This window comes from Vigna unguiculata, chromosome 8 (genome assembly GCF_004118075.2).
Source record: "Vigna unguiculata cultivar IT97K-499-35 chromosome 8, ASM411807v1, whole genome shotgun sequence".
NCBI lineage: Eukaryota > Viridiplantae > Streptophyta > Magnoliopsida > Fabales > Fabaceae > Vigna > Vigna unguiculata.
Window position 1 is genome coordinate 5,404,091 of NC_040286.1, and position 20,168 is coordinate 5,424,258.

Sequence of the window (20,168 nt, forward strand, 5' to 3'; positions counted from 1 at the left end):
TTCATTCAATGGCTTAAAGGGGTGCTCATTTAATTAGGGTTTGACAATTGCATTGCCCTTTCAAGTTTCAAAGTTATTGATATTAAGAAGAACAAATTGGTTTCATATTAAAAGTTGGGAAAAAAAGGTGGTGGGGCTGCTATAATAGTATTGAGTTAAATAAGGGTATTTTAATTTTTAAATGTTTCTATCAAAGTTTATGTTGATGATGCTCCTACTTAAGATAATTTTTTGTAGTAACTTTTAGTGGCTGAACAACTCACTAGCAAGGTCTAGGTCAAAAAGAGACAAAAACTACTCTTGATTATCATATTAGAAAAAACCTCAATTTTTCAGAAACTATACTCTTGTTTTTCTAATTGATACTTATGTTTCAATTTAACAATTCGTGTCAAAAGGTTAATGTTTAAAACTTATATATTCCTGATATTTAAAATACATGTAAAAATGAAAATAAAATGTTATCTTATTTATATTAAACTTTTGATAACATTTATCAGTATTTTTTTAATAACAATAATAAAGTTATATGTAGAATAAAAAGAAATAAAAGATTCTAGATTTATTTTAATTTTTTAAGAAAAAATTAAAATAATTTACTATTGAATATTTTTTAACTGCCTGGTTGTTTTTTCTTTGATTTTTTTGTGATTTCCCTGAACCGTGGTCGGTCCAGTCAGTTTCTAAAGCAAGAAATTGGAGAATTCTTATTTGTGGTTATGAGTCAATATAAAATAACATGTATAAATTATTTTTAGGTTACTAAATGTAAAACGAAATATTTGTACTTGTAAAACAATCTTAAAGTTGGACAACTTTTTTTTTTTTTTTTTTATATATTGTATTGCTCATTAAAGTAGTGAAGGTTATTTTCATCAGAAAACCGAAGATTTTGGTTCGCAATTCATTGGTCTGAATCTGTTAAATCACTGTCATGCTGATAGTGATTAAATATAATTTCATATTGTTTTTTTATAAACGTTTTTATTATTACATTATATATAAAATAATAAATCAAATACTAGTTTAATAAATCTGACTAAGCAGGGTTATATGGTGTAGGAATTTAATTTTGGACCACCATCAAAGGATCACACCTCCTGCGTATCAATAGATTAACCTAACACAAATTGTCGAAAAAGAAAAATCAAGTTGAATTGAACTTATTTTATGATTAAGTTAAACATTTCAACTCAATCTAATCCTTAAAAAAAAATAAAAAAAATGTATAACTCATAAGTTGAGTGTAAAATAAAAAAATAGAAAAAATATAACGCCTAATTTCGTGATCACATTAATTAAAAAAAACTACAAAAAAAAAAATTACTAAAGCGGTGTTAAATGTAAATTCATCTCCTAAACATTTATGGGATGAAGGGGTTAATATGATATGCAATTTACAAAATAAAATTTATATTATACCATTGATTAAAAGGATTTTTTTTTTTATAAATTGTGTAGAAAGATAGGAAGTATAACATATTTTATTTTTACCATTCTATCTAGCAATATTTTTTGTCATAAACAACAAATGAAAGTCTTAAAAAATTGATTCTGATGATAAAATTTTGCTTGAATATTCTAAAACATCTAATGCCTATAAAGTCTACAACTCTATAACATGTATACTTGAAGAAGTTGAGATTGAATTACTACAAAACTGATAATGAATTATTAGATTTGGATTCAAAATTTGTTTAGAGTGTGTTTGTCCTTTTTAGAGCTGAAACGTAGGTTAAAATATATTGAAAACTAAATTTATTTACGTTTCATGAAATGTAAAAATATCTAACGAACTTTATGTGAGAAATTTTATAAGCTTATGTAAAATGAGTTGGAGATAAACATGAAGAGAATTAAGATTCTTTTTGGATCTACAAATAAAATAAGTAGATGATATCATATACATACATTGAACCATGTATGTAGAAGAACTTCTCATAAACCTTTAGTTAGATGACACATTTAATTAAAATCACACGACATGATGTATATAATATAAGTGTCATTTTATTTAAAATATAAGAGAGATTAATATCTATTTTAAAATTGGAGAGGATGCGAATGTCATTTAAAATAATCTCACTTATATAACTTATTACAACTGATAGAACGATAACTCTAACCTCTTTTTAGTCCAAAAAGGCAATCTAATTTTCATATTATATTACTCAATTACAATAAATATTAATATAAGTGCAATTTTCCCTCATTTTATTTATATTTCAATTAGTTATTATAGAGTTAATTTAAAAAATAGTTATTTATTAAAAAGTAAAATTGAAAATAAAAATGTGAATGTCAAACCCTACCAATCATCAAATATCATTTTTAATATGACTGATAGAATTATAAAATTATTATTATAAAAATTAACAAACTTATCCCTACAAATATTATTTTAATCATTTCAGTCCTCAAAAATATCTCTTTTAATATTTTCAATTCCTATATCATCTAAAGTTATAGGGACTAAAAGAGATTAAAAAAAGTATATATAAATGAGAGATAATGATTTTTAAGTAAAAAGACTATAAGACAAAATGTATTTTAAGTGTACAAATGAAATGAACAGTTTTATTTAAATAAAACTTTATTGATTACTTTATAGTGACTTCTTTTTAAATGTACGTCCAACACTTTAGATAAGAAAATCCGAGCTGAATTTCTATCAAAACTATGGAAAACTTCTATTTATTTAAAATTTAGTATTGACTATTTTGCTGATCTCAATATAAAAAAGTTGGTATTTAATGTTGTTCTTTACTTTTTGCACTCGTGAAGAAAGTCCATTTCTATTTAATGGCTTACCAAGATTTTATTGTTGAAAAGGGATATAAGACGTGGGAAGAAAAAGGAAATTTTAGTTGAAACCACTACGCAAGTAATAAATAAGAAAGGGAATGAGTACAAAACACTCAAATGTGCAAATACCTACACCTCCCACAAAACGAACCACAAAAGAGAAGATCGTAGACACGTCAAAGTCAAAATTGAACAACGTGCATCATTCTCCACAATTCATTATCACTAGGAACTATGGTTGGTAAAGATAAAAAGTTGCTTACTAGATACTACTACTAAGAGTTCATTGGAAAGGTAATATACAATTAACACGGGGCATGAATTTTTGAGAGAGAATCACCGTTACAATACCAATAAGACATGAGTCCAATTTATACATAAGATATTGATACCAATTTTAGTCAAAAATTTTAAGACGATGAGTTTATGACCTTCATTCACTATATAATATTCAACTTTTTCGTTTTTACTCAGTTTGAAACTTAAACTCACACTTGAATTTCCAACATAAATTAATAACATTTTTTTAGTAAGAACTCTTTTTCAATTACATGTTTTTCACCTATAAATATTCAACCAAAGATCTTCCTTATTAATTCCAATCCAAATAATGAAGTTAGTATTTTTCTTCATGTTATAATAGTGGTGTAGATCATAAGTGGTGTTCCAAATTAAGTAGCAAGTGTTTGTTTGAATGGGTTTTCATGGTTCTACTCCCCGATCATAGGGCAATGATTGGAATAGAAAGTGAAAAAGCATGCAACAATTTTGGTACTATTCAGTGCTGAAGTGGTGCCGTAGAAGATAAGGGATAGTACAAGTTGAACACCTTACTACTTTATATATAAGACTTTGTGTGATGACGAGTGAATTGGTTTTCAAGAAGGGACCACCATGCCAATCTCAATCTTTGACTTTATGGATTCATCATTTTTCTTCAACCATTCCATTTTTTAATTCAAAAGATCTTACACATAAATTGAAAATAACAATTTAAATAAATTATATAAAAAAGTTTTACAAATAATTTATATATAAGTTGATTTTAGTTTATAGAAATTTCATTCATTTCATTTTTTAAAATTAGAAATATTTTAGAAAGAAAGACCTGGTAGATACTATTTCTCAACTCTCAAGCAACTACTTTTCTACATGAGAAACCTATAATTTATGATTCTATAAAAACTTTAAGATCATTTGAAGAGTTTTGAGTGTTGAGTATGTGCCATTGTGTCAACTTAATTAAGGGGCTTCTCCCTGCACCTCCAAGCCTTCTTCTGCACCCCAAAATTTATTATTATACCCTTCATTAATTTATAGGTGAAAGTGGGTGAAAAGCAGTAAATTTCATTTACTGCATTGTCAACTTCTCTGCACCCCCAAATTATTTCATACGTATTTCTTCCCGTTCTGCGTTTCTTCTCCATTCTCATCATTGTGCCTTCATTTTAATTTTTCTCCATTTCATTCTCTCGTGTGGTCCCTATCTGAGCTTTAATTTTCTCTGCTTCATTCTTTCATTCTCTCGTGGTGGTCCCTATTTTGAGGTTCATTCATTTTATTTTTGAAAGCAATCTTCTTTATTCTCTGTCATTGTCCGTTGTGCTTGTGCTTGAAGGTGGTACTGTGAGTTCCCTGTGCGTCCTCTTATCTTCTCTCCAAGTTAGCCTTTTCGGAGTTGGCATGTTAATATTAATTTTTCATTTTCTTTCTGTTTATTCTGTGAAACGGAATTCGTATTCCGTTTCAAAAAGTATGAAATTGATTCCAAATTCCGTTTCAAAAAAAAAACATGGAATCTTTATGAAACACATTCTGGAATCCGTATCACACCATTTTGAAACGGATCATGTATTCCGTTTCCCGGAAAAATTGAAAAATTTGTGAAACGGAATACGAATTCTGTTTCAGAAAAGTATGAAACGGATTACAGAATCCGTTTCAAAAAGTTTCCAATTTTTTTTTGAAACGGATTCCAAATTCCGTTTCACATTTTTCTGAAATGGAATTCGTATTCCGTTTCACAAATTTTAAATTTTTTTCATGAAACGGAATACGTGATTCGTTTCAGAAAAATTTGAAACAGATTTCAAAAGCCGTTTCATCAAGTTTCATGTTCTTTTTTCGTAAACGGATTTTGGGATCCGTTTCATATGTTTCTGAAACGAATCAGGTATTCCGTTTTTGTAATTTTTAAATGCAGTTATTGAAATTTCTAAATAAAGGGTTCTTATGATTTATTAATCTTTTGTTTTTGTTATGAAATAGAATAATGTTGTTTATGTGTTTATGTGCGTGTTGATTGTGGATTTAGTGTGTTGGTATTGAATGTGGATTTAGTGTATAGGTGAGTGACTGCAGTGGTGTGCGTGAGTTTGTGAGTGAATGTATATTGTGTGATTGGTGACTTTTTTAATGTGAATCATGCAATCAGTTTTGAATATCACCATGCAATCAATTTTCAATTTGAGGTTTTGAATGTTAATTGACTGAAACAGTTTTAAAATTGATTAAACGTTGTCAAAATTCCTGTCTCACCTCGTATTTGTCTCAGAACTTTGGATATGTACGAGAACTTTACTTTACATATGTAATGTGTGTTGTGTAATAGGTGAGACACTCGATTGAGCTGTCGTGTTGAATTCTTTTCTTTTCTCTAATACGTGTTGCATTATTTTTTTAATTGCATTATTTTTTAATATTCTTATTTAATATTCTTATGTCTTATTATATGTATTATGTGGTTGCCCTAGATGAGTTCTTTGACGTATTAAAATATTTTTTTATTATAGCTCATTATGGAAGATCATCATTTTAGTTATTTGAGTTTCTTGGATTCTCAAGCGGATTCACAACTAAATTGTAGTCTCATGTCAGACTTTTCTGATTGTGTTCATGATATCTGCGAACAAGATTATATATCTCATTTTACAACTGATGATATCTTCCCAACACGTGAAGATTTAATTAAGTGGGTTAGAGGGGTTACTTATAATCTTGGATTTGTTGTTATTATTCTAAGATCAGATAAATATAATGGACAACCAGGAAGAAAGACCCATGTATTATTAGGTTGTGAAAGAGGTGGAAAATATAGAAAATACAAATGTGATGCAGAACCGAGTTTATCTGGGACAAGAAAATGTGATTGTCCCTTTAGATTGAGAGGGAGACCCATCTCTCAAGGGGAGGGATGAGTGTTGAACGTAAAATGTGGTTACCATAATCACGATGTCTCATCTACTCTAGTTGGTCACCCCTATGCGAGTAGGTTGAAGTCTACTGAACAGTCGTTGCTTGTTGATATGACTAAAAGTCAAGTAAAACCTGCAAATATACTTCTCACTCTCAAAGAAAAAGATGAGTGTAATGTTACAACTCTAAAGCAAGTGTATAATGCAAGATATAGGTACAAACGTTCAATAAGAGGTTCAAGAACTGAGTTACAACAGTTAATGTTGATGTTGGAACGTGATCACTACATCCATTTTAGTAGATGTCTTGATGAATCTGATGTGGTTAGCGATTTGTTTTGGACCCATCCTGATGATGTGAAGTTGTTAAATTCATTCAATATTGTGTTCTTAATGGATAATACTTACAAAACCAACAAATATTGGTTGCCATTGCTTGAGATTGTTGGTGTGACCTCAACAGGATTAACTTTCTCAGCCGCGTTTGCATTTTTATCTAGTGAAAAGCAAAATAATTTCATTTGGGCTCTTGAAAGACTAAGAGGTTTGTTTATGACGTCCGAGGGTGGTCCACAAGTCATTGTAACTGATAGGGATATGACTCTAATGAATGCTGTTGGCATTGTGTTCCTTGAGTGTTATCATCTTCTTTGTCGTTTCCATATTCAAAAAAATGTGCAGGCAAAGTGCATAATGTTAGTAAATGTGTTGATGCATGGGATGTTGTACTGCAAGCCTGGGAGAATGTCATGGACTGTGAAGATGAATTAAAGTTTAACGATTGTGTTAATCGTCTTGAGCTTGTTTGCCAGTCATGGCCTGTATTCTTTGAATATGTTAATGACTCGTGGATCATTCCTTACAAGAAATTCTTTGTGAAGGCATGGACGAACAAAGTTATACATTTTGGGAATACAACATCAAACATGTATGTTTGCATTTTGCTATTAATTAAATTTTTTTATTAATGGTTTATATGATTTCCTTGTATAAATTGTACTAGAGTTGAGTCTGCTCACTGGAGTCTGAAGAAAGTTCTTAGAAGTAGTATGGGAGACCTTTGTTCGTGTTGGGATGGAATTCACAACGTTATTATCTTGCAACATAACGAAATTAAGGCGTCTTTTGAAAGAAGTATAAATCTGATTAGTGACTCTTACAAGGCATTGAGTTATAGAAGATTAGTGGGAAGTATTTCTAGATGTGCCTTAGAACTCCTTGCTCCAGAGTTGGAAAGAGTAAAGAAGATTGGATTCGATACTAGTCATTGTGGCTGCATTCTCAGACAAACTTATGGTCTACCATGTGCGTGTGAATTAGCACGATATGATCCTGGGATGATTCCTCTCCAAGAAATTCATGTCATGTGGACTAGGTTGAGCTTCTCAAATGTGTCGTCTTCATAATTCGAAGGACAATTATCTATTCAGAGGGAGGTTGATCTACTGCTTAATCTTTTCAAAGAAGTTGATATTGCAGGAAAAGTGACCATAAAACATAAATTACTTGACATAGTTTGCCCTTCGATGACATCGATGTTACCGCCACCGAGTAAAGTTAAGACGAAAGGTGCACCTAAGAATCATAGATCAAAGAAGTCAACCAAACGTGATCCCTCATATTTTGAGCATGTGGACGCCTTCATTGAGTCATCAAGATAAGACAAATGTGTTGCAAAAACAGAAAACAAGATGAAGACCAAAGGTGTAATTCAAGAAAAAGTAATACCCATGCTAGAATAGTTCAATCATGTTTTTCATCCTTATATACTCGATGTTGTCGATGTTGTGGCGGATGGTCATTGTGGATATAGATGCATTGCTGCATTGTTGGGTATGGGTGAGGAGTCGTGGCCTCTAATCAGACATGATCTATACAAAGAACTTAGTCAATGGCGAGATGAATATGCAACATTAGTTGGAGGCTATGATCGTCTGGAAGAACTGAGAAAGTCTTTGCTAGTTCATTCACCATCAGGGATATAACTTCTACACACTAATGTTGAAACTTATGTATTGAAAGTTTTTTATGATTTTGTTTTATTATAATCTAATTAATTATATACAAGCTAATCAAGACAAGTGGATGACTATACCAGAAATGGGGTATGCGATTGCTAATAGGTATAATGTAATCCTTATGTGCTTGTCATCAGTTCAGAATTTGACGATATTCCCACTTCGTACATCCCCACCTATTTTGCAAAGTCAACATCGACTAATTTGTATCGGACATGTTTATAGTTCTCATTTTGTGTAGGTATATATGTTTATATATATATATATATATATATATATATATATATATATATATTATTCTTTTAAAGAACTTTATTTCTCTATTGACTAATTGCATATTTACAGGTTCGTCTACAAGAAGGTTGTCCATTACCGACAGTGGATATCATATCATCTAGCAATTGTTACCCAAAGGCAAAAGGGTGGGCATCATTTTATAGAGATAGGATGCAAGCATTCCTAGATTTACACGTAGTGGATCGTAGTTATGTAGATCTCATGGAAGACTGATATTTGTTAATTGTGTTAAATATTTGACTCTTGTAGTTTGTAATTATTTTACTAATATATAAAATTCTAACTCCTCTAGCCAAGGGACGAATATATTTTGGCCTTATTACTAACATTAAATAACTTAATATAAAATCCCATATATAGATGAAATATCTTAATATAAAATCCAATAAAAATGTAAATTCTAACATCAAATACAAATAAATAGTAAATCGACTATCCAGACGTAGATGGTCGTCGACCTCGAACTCTTCGTCCTCCTCTAGTCTCTTCCTCTTCAACGTCATCACGAGCCATCTGCAATAACTCATGCGTGCGATCCCAAGCAATTGTGCCCTCAGTAACGTCTCTATAATCTATCATCCGCTGGAGACCGCTTACAATGCGTTTCACGAGACCCTGTGATAATAACAAGTTAATTTCAAATATTAAAGTTACTAATAATATGAACAAATAAATTTGTAACATACCAATAAACCACTAGAAGATGATGACGGTGACGTCCTCTGAACTGTTATGTCATCTGGCAAATTTCGACGAAGTCGGGGCACAATCACAAGGCTAGGTCGGTCGGTCTCAGCTCCACGTAAAATGTATGGATGGGAGACTCTCCTAAACCACTGCAAATATCCATCTGAACATGAAAAAGGAGCTGGTGCTTGGACCACTTGATGTACAACATACTGCTCGTGCTTTTTCCACCGATCATCAATAGCCTCAAAGTCCATCATGGGAAGCGAACTTGACGGTCGTGGAATAGGCTGCATGAAGCCAAATTGTCGCAACACACGCTCCGGCAGATGACGGTGTACGAGGGTACCAAGCCTTAGGAAGCCAGAAAACATGCCATGTGTTAGAAGTGGTCGAGAAGCTCTGTGTGCTACATATGGGTTCCAAATCATCCCATCATATGTCAAGGCATCCAACTAGAGTCTAACATTAGTTATAGCGGAAATAGCGCGTCTAGTGACATAACGTATGGCACGGGGTTCGGTCTCCACATATGTATCCCGTAATTGCTTCCTTTCCAATGTAGGGAAGTGCTCGTATATCCAAGTCTGTATCAAATAACATTTCATTTAACTATTATGATATAAAACAAAAAACAAGTAAAATATTGAATAAAATGTAATATAAATGGGTACTTGTAGAAGAGGTAGATATCCAGCTAATTGCTTTGTATTTGCAAAGCTGGCATCTCCTAGCTGCTCATATAAGTAGATAAGAGCAGCAACTCCCCAAGCATATCTACGACATGTCAGGAGATCTCTAAATAGCTCGAGATAATGTGTACGAACATAGGTGGCGCTTTTATTAGCAAATATCGTGCACCCTACAAGGTGCAAAAGATATGCACGTGCAGCAAACTCCCATAGCTCGTTTTCACAACAGCTATCATACAACTTTCTCAACCAGCTAAGTCTGACTTGTGCACCCCGACTTTGATTCAGCTCCTCACAAGCCATGGCCCGATCAACACCAAGAAGTGTCATCAAAATCTCAATTGAATCTTCATATTCAAGATTTTCAGTGGAGCAAAAATTTCCAGTGATGGGAAGATGGAGGAGTGACCAGATGTCATATAAAGTGATGGTCATCTCCCCAATGGGTAGATGAAAAGTATTCATCTCGGGATGCCATCTCTCCACGAAACCCAATACTAACCCAAGATCGATATATTCATATAAAATATCGCACAGAGGCGATAATCCAGAAGCTACCACAAAGGGTAGAACAGAAGGGTGAGGACGTCCTAATTTCTTCACTTTTTTAATATGGGAGACTATTTTCACAACTCGATACTAACATAAAAGAAATAAAAAAGAATAAAAATACATAACAACAACAAAATTAAACATATATAAAAACTTCTTACTGATCTGACCATCCCATATCATGCGTGCAACATGATCCTGATACCGAGTCAATAAAGATGTATCAGACGGGCCACCTGAAAATCCTGTACCATCGTTATCAATCCCCTGCTCCTCGTCCTGAGGAACATAAGAAACCTCATTCTCAACAACATCATCCTGAACAACATTAGCCTCATGCTGACCCCTTCTACGAGCTGAAGTTGTCGGTCTCTTCCATGCAGCACCCTGTGTGAAACTCTCGGGTGCATCATGTGAACCACGTCTAGATAAATTTCCTCGTGTCCTAACCATATCTATAATTCAAAGTTTGAAACATTACAATCCAATATAAATTTCCTCGTGTCTTAGCCATTTTGTTTTTGTTTTTTATCTAATTAATTTCAATATATATATATATATATATATATATTATTTTATTTTCTTATAGTTTAACACACACACACACACACACATATATATATATATATATATATGTAAGAATCCTGTCCTGGTTATCCCTTAGCCACAAGCAACAAGATATTAATCATGCCCCAAAAATTTATCTAACACATTCACATAAATCATGGTTTTAAATAGCTACATATAACGCCACTATAGCAATGTAGCGACGAGGAACAACCCTACCAGATACAGGGGTGATATGGTATTGCATGCATAACAGACCCAATAGCGTCTAATAAAGTAACCGTAACGGCCACCACAGAAAGCACTTTGTTGATTCCGAAAAATACCATAGAAAACAGACATTATTAGGACTATTTTCAAAGGGAGTTTCGAATCCCAAAATTGAAATCTGTAGATTTAATAGATAAAAATGCCTTGAGTTTAGAACATGATGAGTGATAATTCCGACCTACAATGTTTTCGACTTTTGTTGGTCATTTACTTCTAAACACTTGTTACTTTTTTTGGCTAGTTATGAATGTCGTTAAATTTGAGTATTTTTTTATTTGAGAATCCGTTTTCCACAATTCTAAAACGGATTTCACAATCCGTTTCGATTGAAAACAAAAAAAAACACCAAAACGGATTCCATGTTCCGTTTTAGCCTTCTGCGAGACGGATTCCAGAATCCGTTTTAGTGAAAAAAAAAATATGGATTGTGTGTTCCATTTCAGCCTTTTGTGAAACGGATTTCACAATCCGTTTTGGTGAAAAAAAACAAACGGATTGTGTGTTCCGTTTTAGGCTTGTGCGAAACGGATTTGGAAAGCCATTTCGGTGAAAAATTAAGACGAGATCCGTTTCTGATTTTTATGAAACGAATTTGTAGTCTATTGCACAACCATTCCTAAAATCAATTAAAATATACAAAGATGGTATAAGATTACTTAACTGGATTATATTGCTGCGCGAAAGGAGAAGATGAGAGGCTGCGAAGGTGCGCGAAAGGAGAAAAGGGGAGGCTGCAGAGAAGAAGAGTGTGTGAAGGCTACGTAAAATGGACATAACAGACGCACTCACAACACATTTCTAACCCAACCCGCAAATAACAAAACATTCCACCCCACAACACACACCAACAACAACGAAAGGGAAAACACCCATAATAGACACACCTACACCACATTTGTAACCCAAGTCGCAAACAACGAAAAATTCCACCCCACAATACACACCAAAAATAACGAAATGGAAAACACCAAACCATTGCCCACCAATTGAAATATATAGTCAGCGAGGAAATTGTTTGGTTTTTAATAAACTTAAATGTGTTAACCATTATGGGTAACAAGCCGTTGTAAGAAACTAGTCGTTGAGTGGTTAATGCACTTGGAGTTTAGGTAGTTAATGAGTTAGCCATTTATAGCCGTTTATAACCGTTGAGAGTACAATGGTTAGGAAATGTGAGTCTATAAATTGTATTATGTATTGTATGAATGAACAACAACACAAGAGGTGAATAAAGTTTTTTCACAAGATTATAGAGTTGTTTTTTATAAAGTGCTAACAAAGTGGTAGTAAGAGCCAGCTAGCTTGAGTGTCTGAGTAGAAAAAAGAGAGAGCTAGAGAGTTTGAGTGTTTGAGAAAAGAGAGCTAGAGACCTAAGTGTTTGAGAAAAAAAAAAGAGTGAGATGGTCAGTCTTACAAATAGTGTTTCCCTGCCCAAGTTGACAAAGGTTGTTAGTTATGACAATTGGAGTCTCAAAACGAAGGCCCTTCTTGGATCCCAAGAAAATTGGGAGGTGGTTGAAGATGGTTTCGATGAATTAGCCAACACTATAGGTTGGTCAAATGCCCAGTTGAAAGTGCTGAAAGACACACGTGTGAAGGACAAGGCAGCTTTGTACATCATGTACCAAGTTGTGGACGAGTCTGGCTTTGAGAAGATTGGAAGTGCTAAATCTTCAAAAGAAACGTGGTATATTTTGGAGAAGGCGTATAAGGGAGATGACCGATGAAGTAGGTGTGACTTCAAACACTTAGAGGCGAGTTAGAGAGCATGAGGATGAAAGAGACCGAAGGAGTAACCAAGTATATTACTCGAGTTGAAATCGTGGTGAACCAACTTGCTAGAAACGGAGAGACGTTACCCATTAGCCGAGTTGTGGAGAAGATCTTGAGGTCATTGACAAACGACTTCGAGAATGTGGTGTGCGTGATTGAGGAGTCAAGTTGAAGAGCTTGCAGGATCTCTTGAAGCACACGAACAACGAAAGAAGAAGAAGTGGGAGCCACTTGATCAATTACTCCAAATGAAGATGTCAATTAAAGATGAGAAAGCTCATAACACTCAAGGTAGAGGACGATATCAAGGAGGTATTAGAAGCGGTCCTGATGGTAGAAGCCGAGGACAAGAGGAAAAAGAACAATCCGGTCAACAAAATTGGCACGAAAGAGGACGAGGTCCATGGAGAGGAGGATCGAGCAACTCAAATGTTGAGTGCTTTAGGTGTGACAAATATGACCATTATGCAAAGGACTGTTACTCAGACAAATGTTTCAATTGTGGTAAGTCTGGACATTTTGCTAAAAATTGCCGATATGAAAATAGGAAAGAAGAGACGATTAACCTCACAGAAGAAGGAAAAGAAGAAGCGACATTGTTGATGATGGCGCGTAGCTCGGGGGTCGAGCATAAGCAAGTGGAGAACTTGGCAAGAAGACGAAGTAGCATGGAGAATTTAGCAAGAAGGTTGAGTATCATTGGTAACTCGACAAGATAGTCGAGTAGCATGGATAGGTCAAAAAGACAACAGAGAAGGTTGCATAGGTTGGTGAGACATGTAGATAGCCTGAACAGGGTGGTGGAGCATGTAGATACCCTGGACACCATGGTGGAACATGAGGCCAACTCGGTTAACTTGGTGGAACACCTACATAGCTCGGATAAGTTGGTGGAGCAAGTGGATTACTCAGATAGCTCGGTGGAGCACGTGAAAAGATTAAGTAGCTCATGATTTGAAGACGAAGAGCTTCTAATCCAAAGGTTAGAAATTGCAAAAAGAGACTTGCAACAGAGTATTGAAAAGGAGGTTAGAGACAATTTAATTTTACAAGCAAGCTTAGAGAGAAGGAAATAGGCTTTGCAAAAGCGGCGCTTGGAATTTGAAGAAAATGTTTCAAGTTTGCAAGAACAATTACAAGTTGAGAAGGATATGAGAGCTGCACTGGAGGTGCAAGATGAGAAGTGACAACTTGAAATGGATGAGGAGATTGAGCACAACAATACATGAGTGTGGTCTAATCTTTCAAAAGGAAGTCGGCCTATTGACAAGAACTCAGTTAACGACAAGTCGACCACAAAGACAAAGAACCCAATGAGTAACAAGTCGGCCAAAGAGAAGAACAAGTTTGCCAGTAAGAATGCAAAAATTGAGAGAGTAGAGAGCAAGTTAGCCACATGGAAAGCGAAGTACAAGTCGACCATAGATAAAGTGAAAGGGGAGTCAGTCGTGAAGAAAGCGAAGAACTTAACTATTCATGAAAGGGACAAGCACAATGTGAGAATGTGAGAAGAGTTATTGCATGTGGGCAGACGATATGAAGAATAAAGGAATGGAGATTGAGAATAAAAGAAGCATTTAAGTTTACGGGGGAATTTTGTTAGGTTTTTAATAAACTTAAATGTGTTAACCATTATGGGTAACTAGCCGTTGTAAGAAACTAGCCGTTGAGTGGTTAATGCACTAGCTATTGGAGTCTAGATAGTTAATGAGTTAGTCGTTTATAACCGTTTATAGCCGTTGAGAGTACAATGGTTAGAAAATGTGAGTCTATAAATTGTATTATGTATTGTATGAATGAACAATAACACAAGAAGTGAATAAAGATTTTTCACAAGATTATAGAGTTGTTGTCTAACAAAGTACTAACAGAAATGACCTAGCAATTTGTCAACGAAGACGAATATGACAAACGAGATGAATCATCAATGCTTGCAGGAAGTGAACGAACACCCAAATTTCCTTCAATAACATGAATGACGGAATAGAATGGAATACCCTACAATGCACCCAAAAAAACATGAACCAGAAAGGTGGCAATATCCTACAAAATCTCAACAAAGCCAAAGGACTAAAGGCAGGAACAAAAAATGAGTTCTTTGTTTGTCGAGCTCTACCACATGCCCTGCTTTTGTATTCGCAAAAATGAGTTCTCTCTGCTGCTGCTGGTTTCAACTATTAGGTTTCATATTCACAGAACCAAATACTTTGCCTCCTTTCCTTCCAAACATGTGACATTTTGAAAAAAAAAAAAAACTAAAAAGAAAAATTAGAAAATGAAAATGAGATGACAGTGTCAAAAGTAAGTCAAAAAATAATGTTAAAATATCATTTTTGTTAGTAAAATTTTAAAACACATAGATTTATTATAACGTATATTTATTTATTAAATTATAATATCTTAAATTTAAACTTTAATTCACTAAAATAAATTAAATTTTCAAAATATATATTTAATTTTTATTTCTCAAAACAGATTGAAAATATGTTGATTTTTTATCAACACATCAGACATTAATGCATCAGACAACATCAGAGCTCCTGATGATATTAGCATAAAAGCATTAGATTATAACAAAGTTCTAAAGATAGCTCCTGCGTCGTCTGATAATTTAATTTCATTTTTTTATGCTTCAATTTATAAATATGTTTTCTGTCATGATTTGTATAATTGATTCATATATTAAAACAACTTTTAGTTTTTTCTTATAGAATTTCAGTTTGATTCTTTGTCCTACATTTATGAACCGAATTAACTCATGCATATTTTTTAATTTGGACTAGTAAACTATTATCTAGACCATGTCTTGATATATTTTTCTTTTGCTTAAATCATATCATTTCCTTTAATCTCCTTAGCTCGTTTTTCTCTTTCGATGTTTTAATTTTCAATACCCTTAACACTGTTCTAGGTAATATCCGTTATGAAATTTGAATATCTAAGAAAAAAACAAAGCGCCTCATTTTTTTTTTCTAAGACTCTGTGATGTAAATCAAATATATGGTGAGACATAATTTTTCTGAATCGTAAATTCCTGAATAAATAAAAAACTTTCTTCGACCACGCAGGTCGTAAAAGTAAAGTTTGACGGAAGATATTCTAAAAAAGGTTTAACAATTGCATTTTGAACACTGTAAATAGTTTCTTTTGTGAAATAATCTCATTCAAATACAATAAAACTGTTATAAATAACAAAGGTTGGAGTAACTCACATGTAGGAGAAGGAGAGCTAAAGAGGATGAAGATCTCAGGTGCTCCAAATACATTTGGGCCACCAAAATGGCCTGCCAAACAACCCAATTATTTGTGACCCAACACTTGATATTGATATGGAAGGAGTTTCATGATAAATACTTTTTGCATCCCCATGCTTTTTTAACCTCCCATTGAAAAGACGAAAATAACCTTAGTACAATATATATATATATATATATATATATATATATATATATATATATATATATATATATGTATATATATAACCTAATTTAGCATCCTCTTTGTTCTTAATCTAATTTATTATGGTCATCTCCGCTTTACTCTCTAATATCTGATTTGCATTATTTATGAGTTTTTGAGACTCTGATTTCTGATTTGCGTTATTTATGAGTTTTTGAGATTATGAAATTTGGGATGACTATTGGATCGTACAACTTAAAAGAACTTTTCATATTAATAACTTTTCATTCTAATGAATATTTTGAATCTAAAAATGCTTTTAGATTGTAGAATTTGAGTATTTTTTTTGGTTTAATCAGATGAAATGTCACCGTTTTTGTTACAAAATTTCAATTGGGTCCTCAACTTCTAAGTTGTCCTAATTGGATCATATTTTTTGAAAATTTGTTTTAATTTGATCATTTCTGTTAGAATATCATTAACCACGTTAACTGTGTGCCACGTGTCAGCTTATGGTTTTTTTTTAATTTTTTCTTTTTTTTTCTTGAAAAAATAGTTGACACGTGTCAAATTAGGGTTTTGCCATGTGTCAGTTTGTTTTTTTTTTATTTTTTTAAATTTAAAAAAAAACTACCACGTGTAAAATTATGGTTCTACCACGTGTCAATTATTTATGTGAAAAATTTTTATTTGGTCCTTATATTTGTTGTTTTGTCTCAATTTAGTCTTAATCTCTTTGTAAACAGGAGTAATTTTATTCCTTCTAATGAGACCAAATTTAATTTGTATATCAATATTATAATGATATTTTTATTACAATATATATTTTTAACCAAATTAATTTTATTTAAATTTAAATTTTGCATTGAACTTTATTTAAAAAATTTGTTTTAATAATTTCTAAACAACTTTATAAATTCAAAAGTAGAATTTTAAAATAGTTTTATATAAGTTATAAAATTCAATGCTAAATTTAAATTTAAATAAATTTAATTTAGTTAAAAAAATATCTATTATAATAAACATATAATTATAATATTAATATAAAGATAAACTTGGTCTCAATTTGAAAGAGATGAAATTATTCCCGATTTAAAAGAAATTAGGACTAAATTGAGACAAAATAATAAATACAGGGACCAACCCGAGATTTTTCACATAAATAATTGAAATATGGCAGAATCATAATTTAACATATGATAGTTTTTTTTTAATTTAATAAAAAAACTAAAAAAACCACATGCTCACACGTGGTAAAAACCTTGATTTGACAAGTGTCAACTGTTTTTTCAAGAAAAAAATAAAAAAAAAATTAAAAATTAAAAAACCACGAGCTGACACATGACATACAATTAACATCTTCAGTCGTCAATGATACTCTAACGAAAAGGACTAAATTGGAACAAATATTTAAAAAATAGAACCCAATTAAGACAACTTAGAAGTTGAGGACTCAATTGAGACTTTGTAATGAAAACAGGAACCTTCGTATGATTAAACCTTTTTTTTTAAAGTGACTTTTAGATTTGATAGTATCTTTCGAATTACAAAATCCCAAAGGTACTCTTTAAAAAATAATTTTAGAATATGTAATTCAAAAATAATCATAAAAATTTTCAATTTAATATTTATTTTCAAATTTCATAATTCATAAAAATTACTATTTTATAAAAACACTTCCAAATAACTACTTTAAAGAAACACTTTCAAATTTTGCATAATTTAGAAATCATTATCAAATTCCACAATTTAAAACTCATTCTCGAATCTCGCAACAAGCCATGAAATTGATAGATCAAGCAATCCGATTTTTATCAATAACAGTTGATAGGATGATGATAAATTCAGTTAAGTATATCTATTATACTAAGGATATTTTCATCTTTTACACACTCTCATGAAGGTAACTAACGGACAAAACATTGTTGGATCATATACCACTTTTCTACGTTGAAAAAATATATCCTAAAATTAGTATTTGTAACAAACATATCATATAATAGTTATAAATGACTAAACAAAATATTATATAACGATAATACATAACAGATAGTGAAAAACTAATATAAAAGTATTAATACAGTCATTCCAAAATAACCATACTAATATAAATATATACTAAACCAAAACATATGAGTCTAAGAGTTTTCTAACTCTAAACAAAACGAAAATTGCCTTGAGATTATCAAACTCTATTCTACTGTCCTATTACTAACCAAAAGAGGAGTATTCTTACATGTATCCTTCTCTACTCACACAATTAAGTGATCATTGCAAAAGAGATAACCATAAATAAACACGTAAACACGAAAAAAGGGTAAGCTAATGTAAACAATTAGTATTCATATGAAAACTATAAAATCAGGTTACAAGATAACATGCATAGGTATGCATATAAACATAGAAACAATTGACACTAAACTCGATTATCTATATACATGCACTTGACATCACTTACTGGTGGTGTGCACTTGTGGTGGTTCAAAAACTCTACAGATTTTGATCTCAAGGGATTATCACTCAACCATTCACACGGTAAGTCCCCTTCGTGCTTAGAAGTCCAGTGACTAGGACCTCCTTCATCTCTTCATGACATAACTTACTCTACTCTACTTGAGTGTAAGTAGTTATTAGAGAAATGATGCCTCCATATTGAATCTTTGTGTCAATGCATACACGAAATGCTTCCACATAGAATTTCTCTTTGAAATTATTACAATCACATCACATTTCACACATACATACATATATACATACATATATATATATATATATATATATATATATATATATATATATATATATATATATATATATATATTCATATTCATATTCATATCAGATACCAACAATATTCTAAACAATAGTCCACAATTGCTAAATTACACAAAAAGTTCACATGAAGATGGCTACTAGACTCATATCCTGGGCAAAGGTCGAGTCAAACCAAACTGAGCCAAAGGTCGAACTAGTTTGGGTGGGACTGAAGGTCAGGCCGAATGTCGAATCGGGTCAAAAGTCGAGTCGGTCTGGGCCGAAGGTCGAGTTAGGTCGGTCCAGACCGAAAGTTGAGTTGGGACGAAGGTTGACTTGAACCAAAAGTTAAAATGAGTCGTACCAAATTAAAAATCGAGCTAAATTAAGTTAGACTCAAAGATAGAGTGAAAGTTGATGTAAAATAGAAATTAAATTGTTTTACCCAAACATGAAAATTAAAATTTAAAATATTTCAATTATTTCATTCAAACTAAATATTTAAGAAATAAAGATAATTCAATTGTAAGTAATTCAATTATCAAATATTTCAATTTTTGAAATTGTTGATATCCTCACCCAAACACAAGGTTAAGTATGTTTATAATTTTGTTCTTTTCTTTGTTCATTAATAACGATCATTATTACGATGGATATAAAAACGAGCATAAATATGCAAAAGTTGATTTAGAGAAATTGGGAGGGTGAGTGAAGTTCAATGCACGGATAAAGTTTAATTATTTAAAGTCGTTAGCAAATATGTTAATTAACATTTCTCTTAAAAAAAATAGGTTCTTAAAAAGGCAAATAAAGCATACTAATAAAGAATGTTTAAGATTTTTTTTTTGTGTCAAAGTATTAATTTCCTTAAAAAAAATACACATGTTAACTAAAATAAGGATGTAAGGAACTAGAACTTATGAAATATTTATATTCACAGATAATTTTAATAAATTTTTAAATGTAGATACAAATTTAATTTTACCTCATTTTTTATCACATTATATATTTCATCTAATTTTACTTTTGGCTCTTTCTTTCATTAATCTCACACTGTCATTATTTTTCAAATTCAGCTAGGATTTATCACGGATTCCTGGTAAAACTTTTTTTCCTGGTCTTTTAATATTTGCTTTTCTTTTCAACAAAGAGAAGAATAT

At 32.0% G+C, this 20,168-nt stretch overlaps 2 protein-coding genes across 2 annotated transcripts; one reads left to right on the forward strand and one right to left on the reverse strand.

Moving 5' to 3' along the window:
* The first annotated feature begins 6,110 nt into the window (after window positions 1–6,110).
* On the forward strand, window positions 6,111–8,527 carry LOC114194289. The gene is made up of 5 exons (XM_028084415.1): window positions 6,111–6,543; window positions 6,681–6,927; window positions 7,003–7,374; window positions 7,813–7,960; window positions 8,363–8,527. Exons 1-5 carry the CDS (start codon window positions 6,111–6,113, stop codon window positions 8,525–8,527), a joined length of 1,365 nt encoding a protein of 454 aa, XP_027940216.1.
* A 219-nt stretch (window positions 8,528–8,746) lies between these two features.
* Window positions 8,747–10,698, reverse strand: LOC114194290 (protein MAIN-LIKE 1-like). The gene is made up of 5 exons (XM_028084416.1): window positions 10,407–10,698; window positions 9,676–10,313; window positions 9,507–9,588; window positions 9,001–9,410; window positions 8,747–8,929 (listed from the first exon to the last, which is right to left on the reverse strand). The coding sequence occupies exons 1-5, from the start codon at window positions 10,696–10,698 to the stop codon at window positions 8,747–8,749; spliced, it is 1,605 nt and encodes a 534-aa protein (XP_027940217.1).
* Between the last annotated feature and the right edge of the window lie 9,470 nt (window positions 10,699–20,168).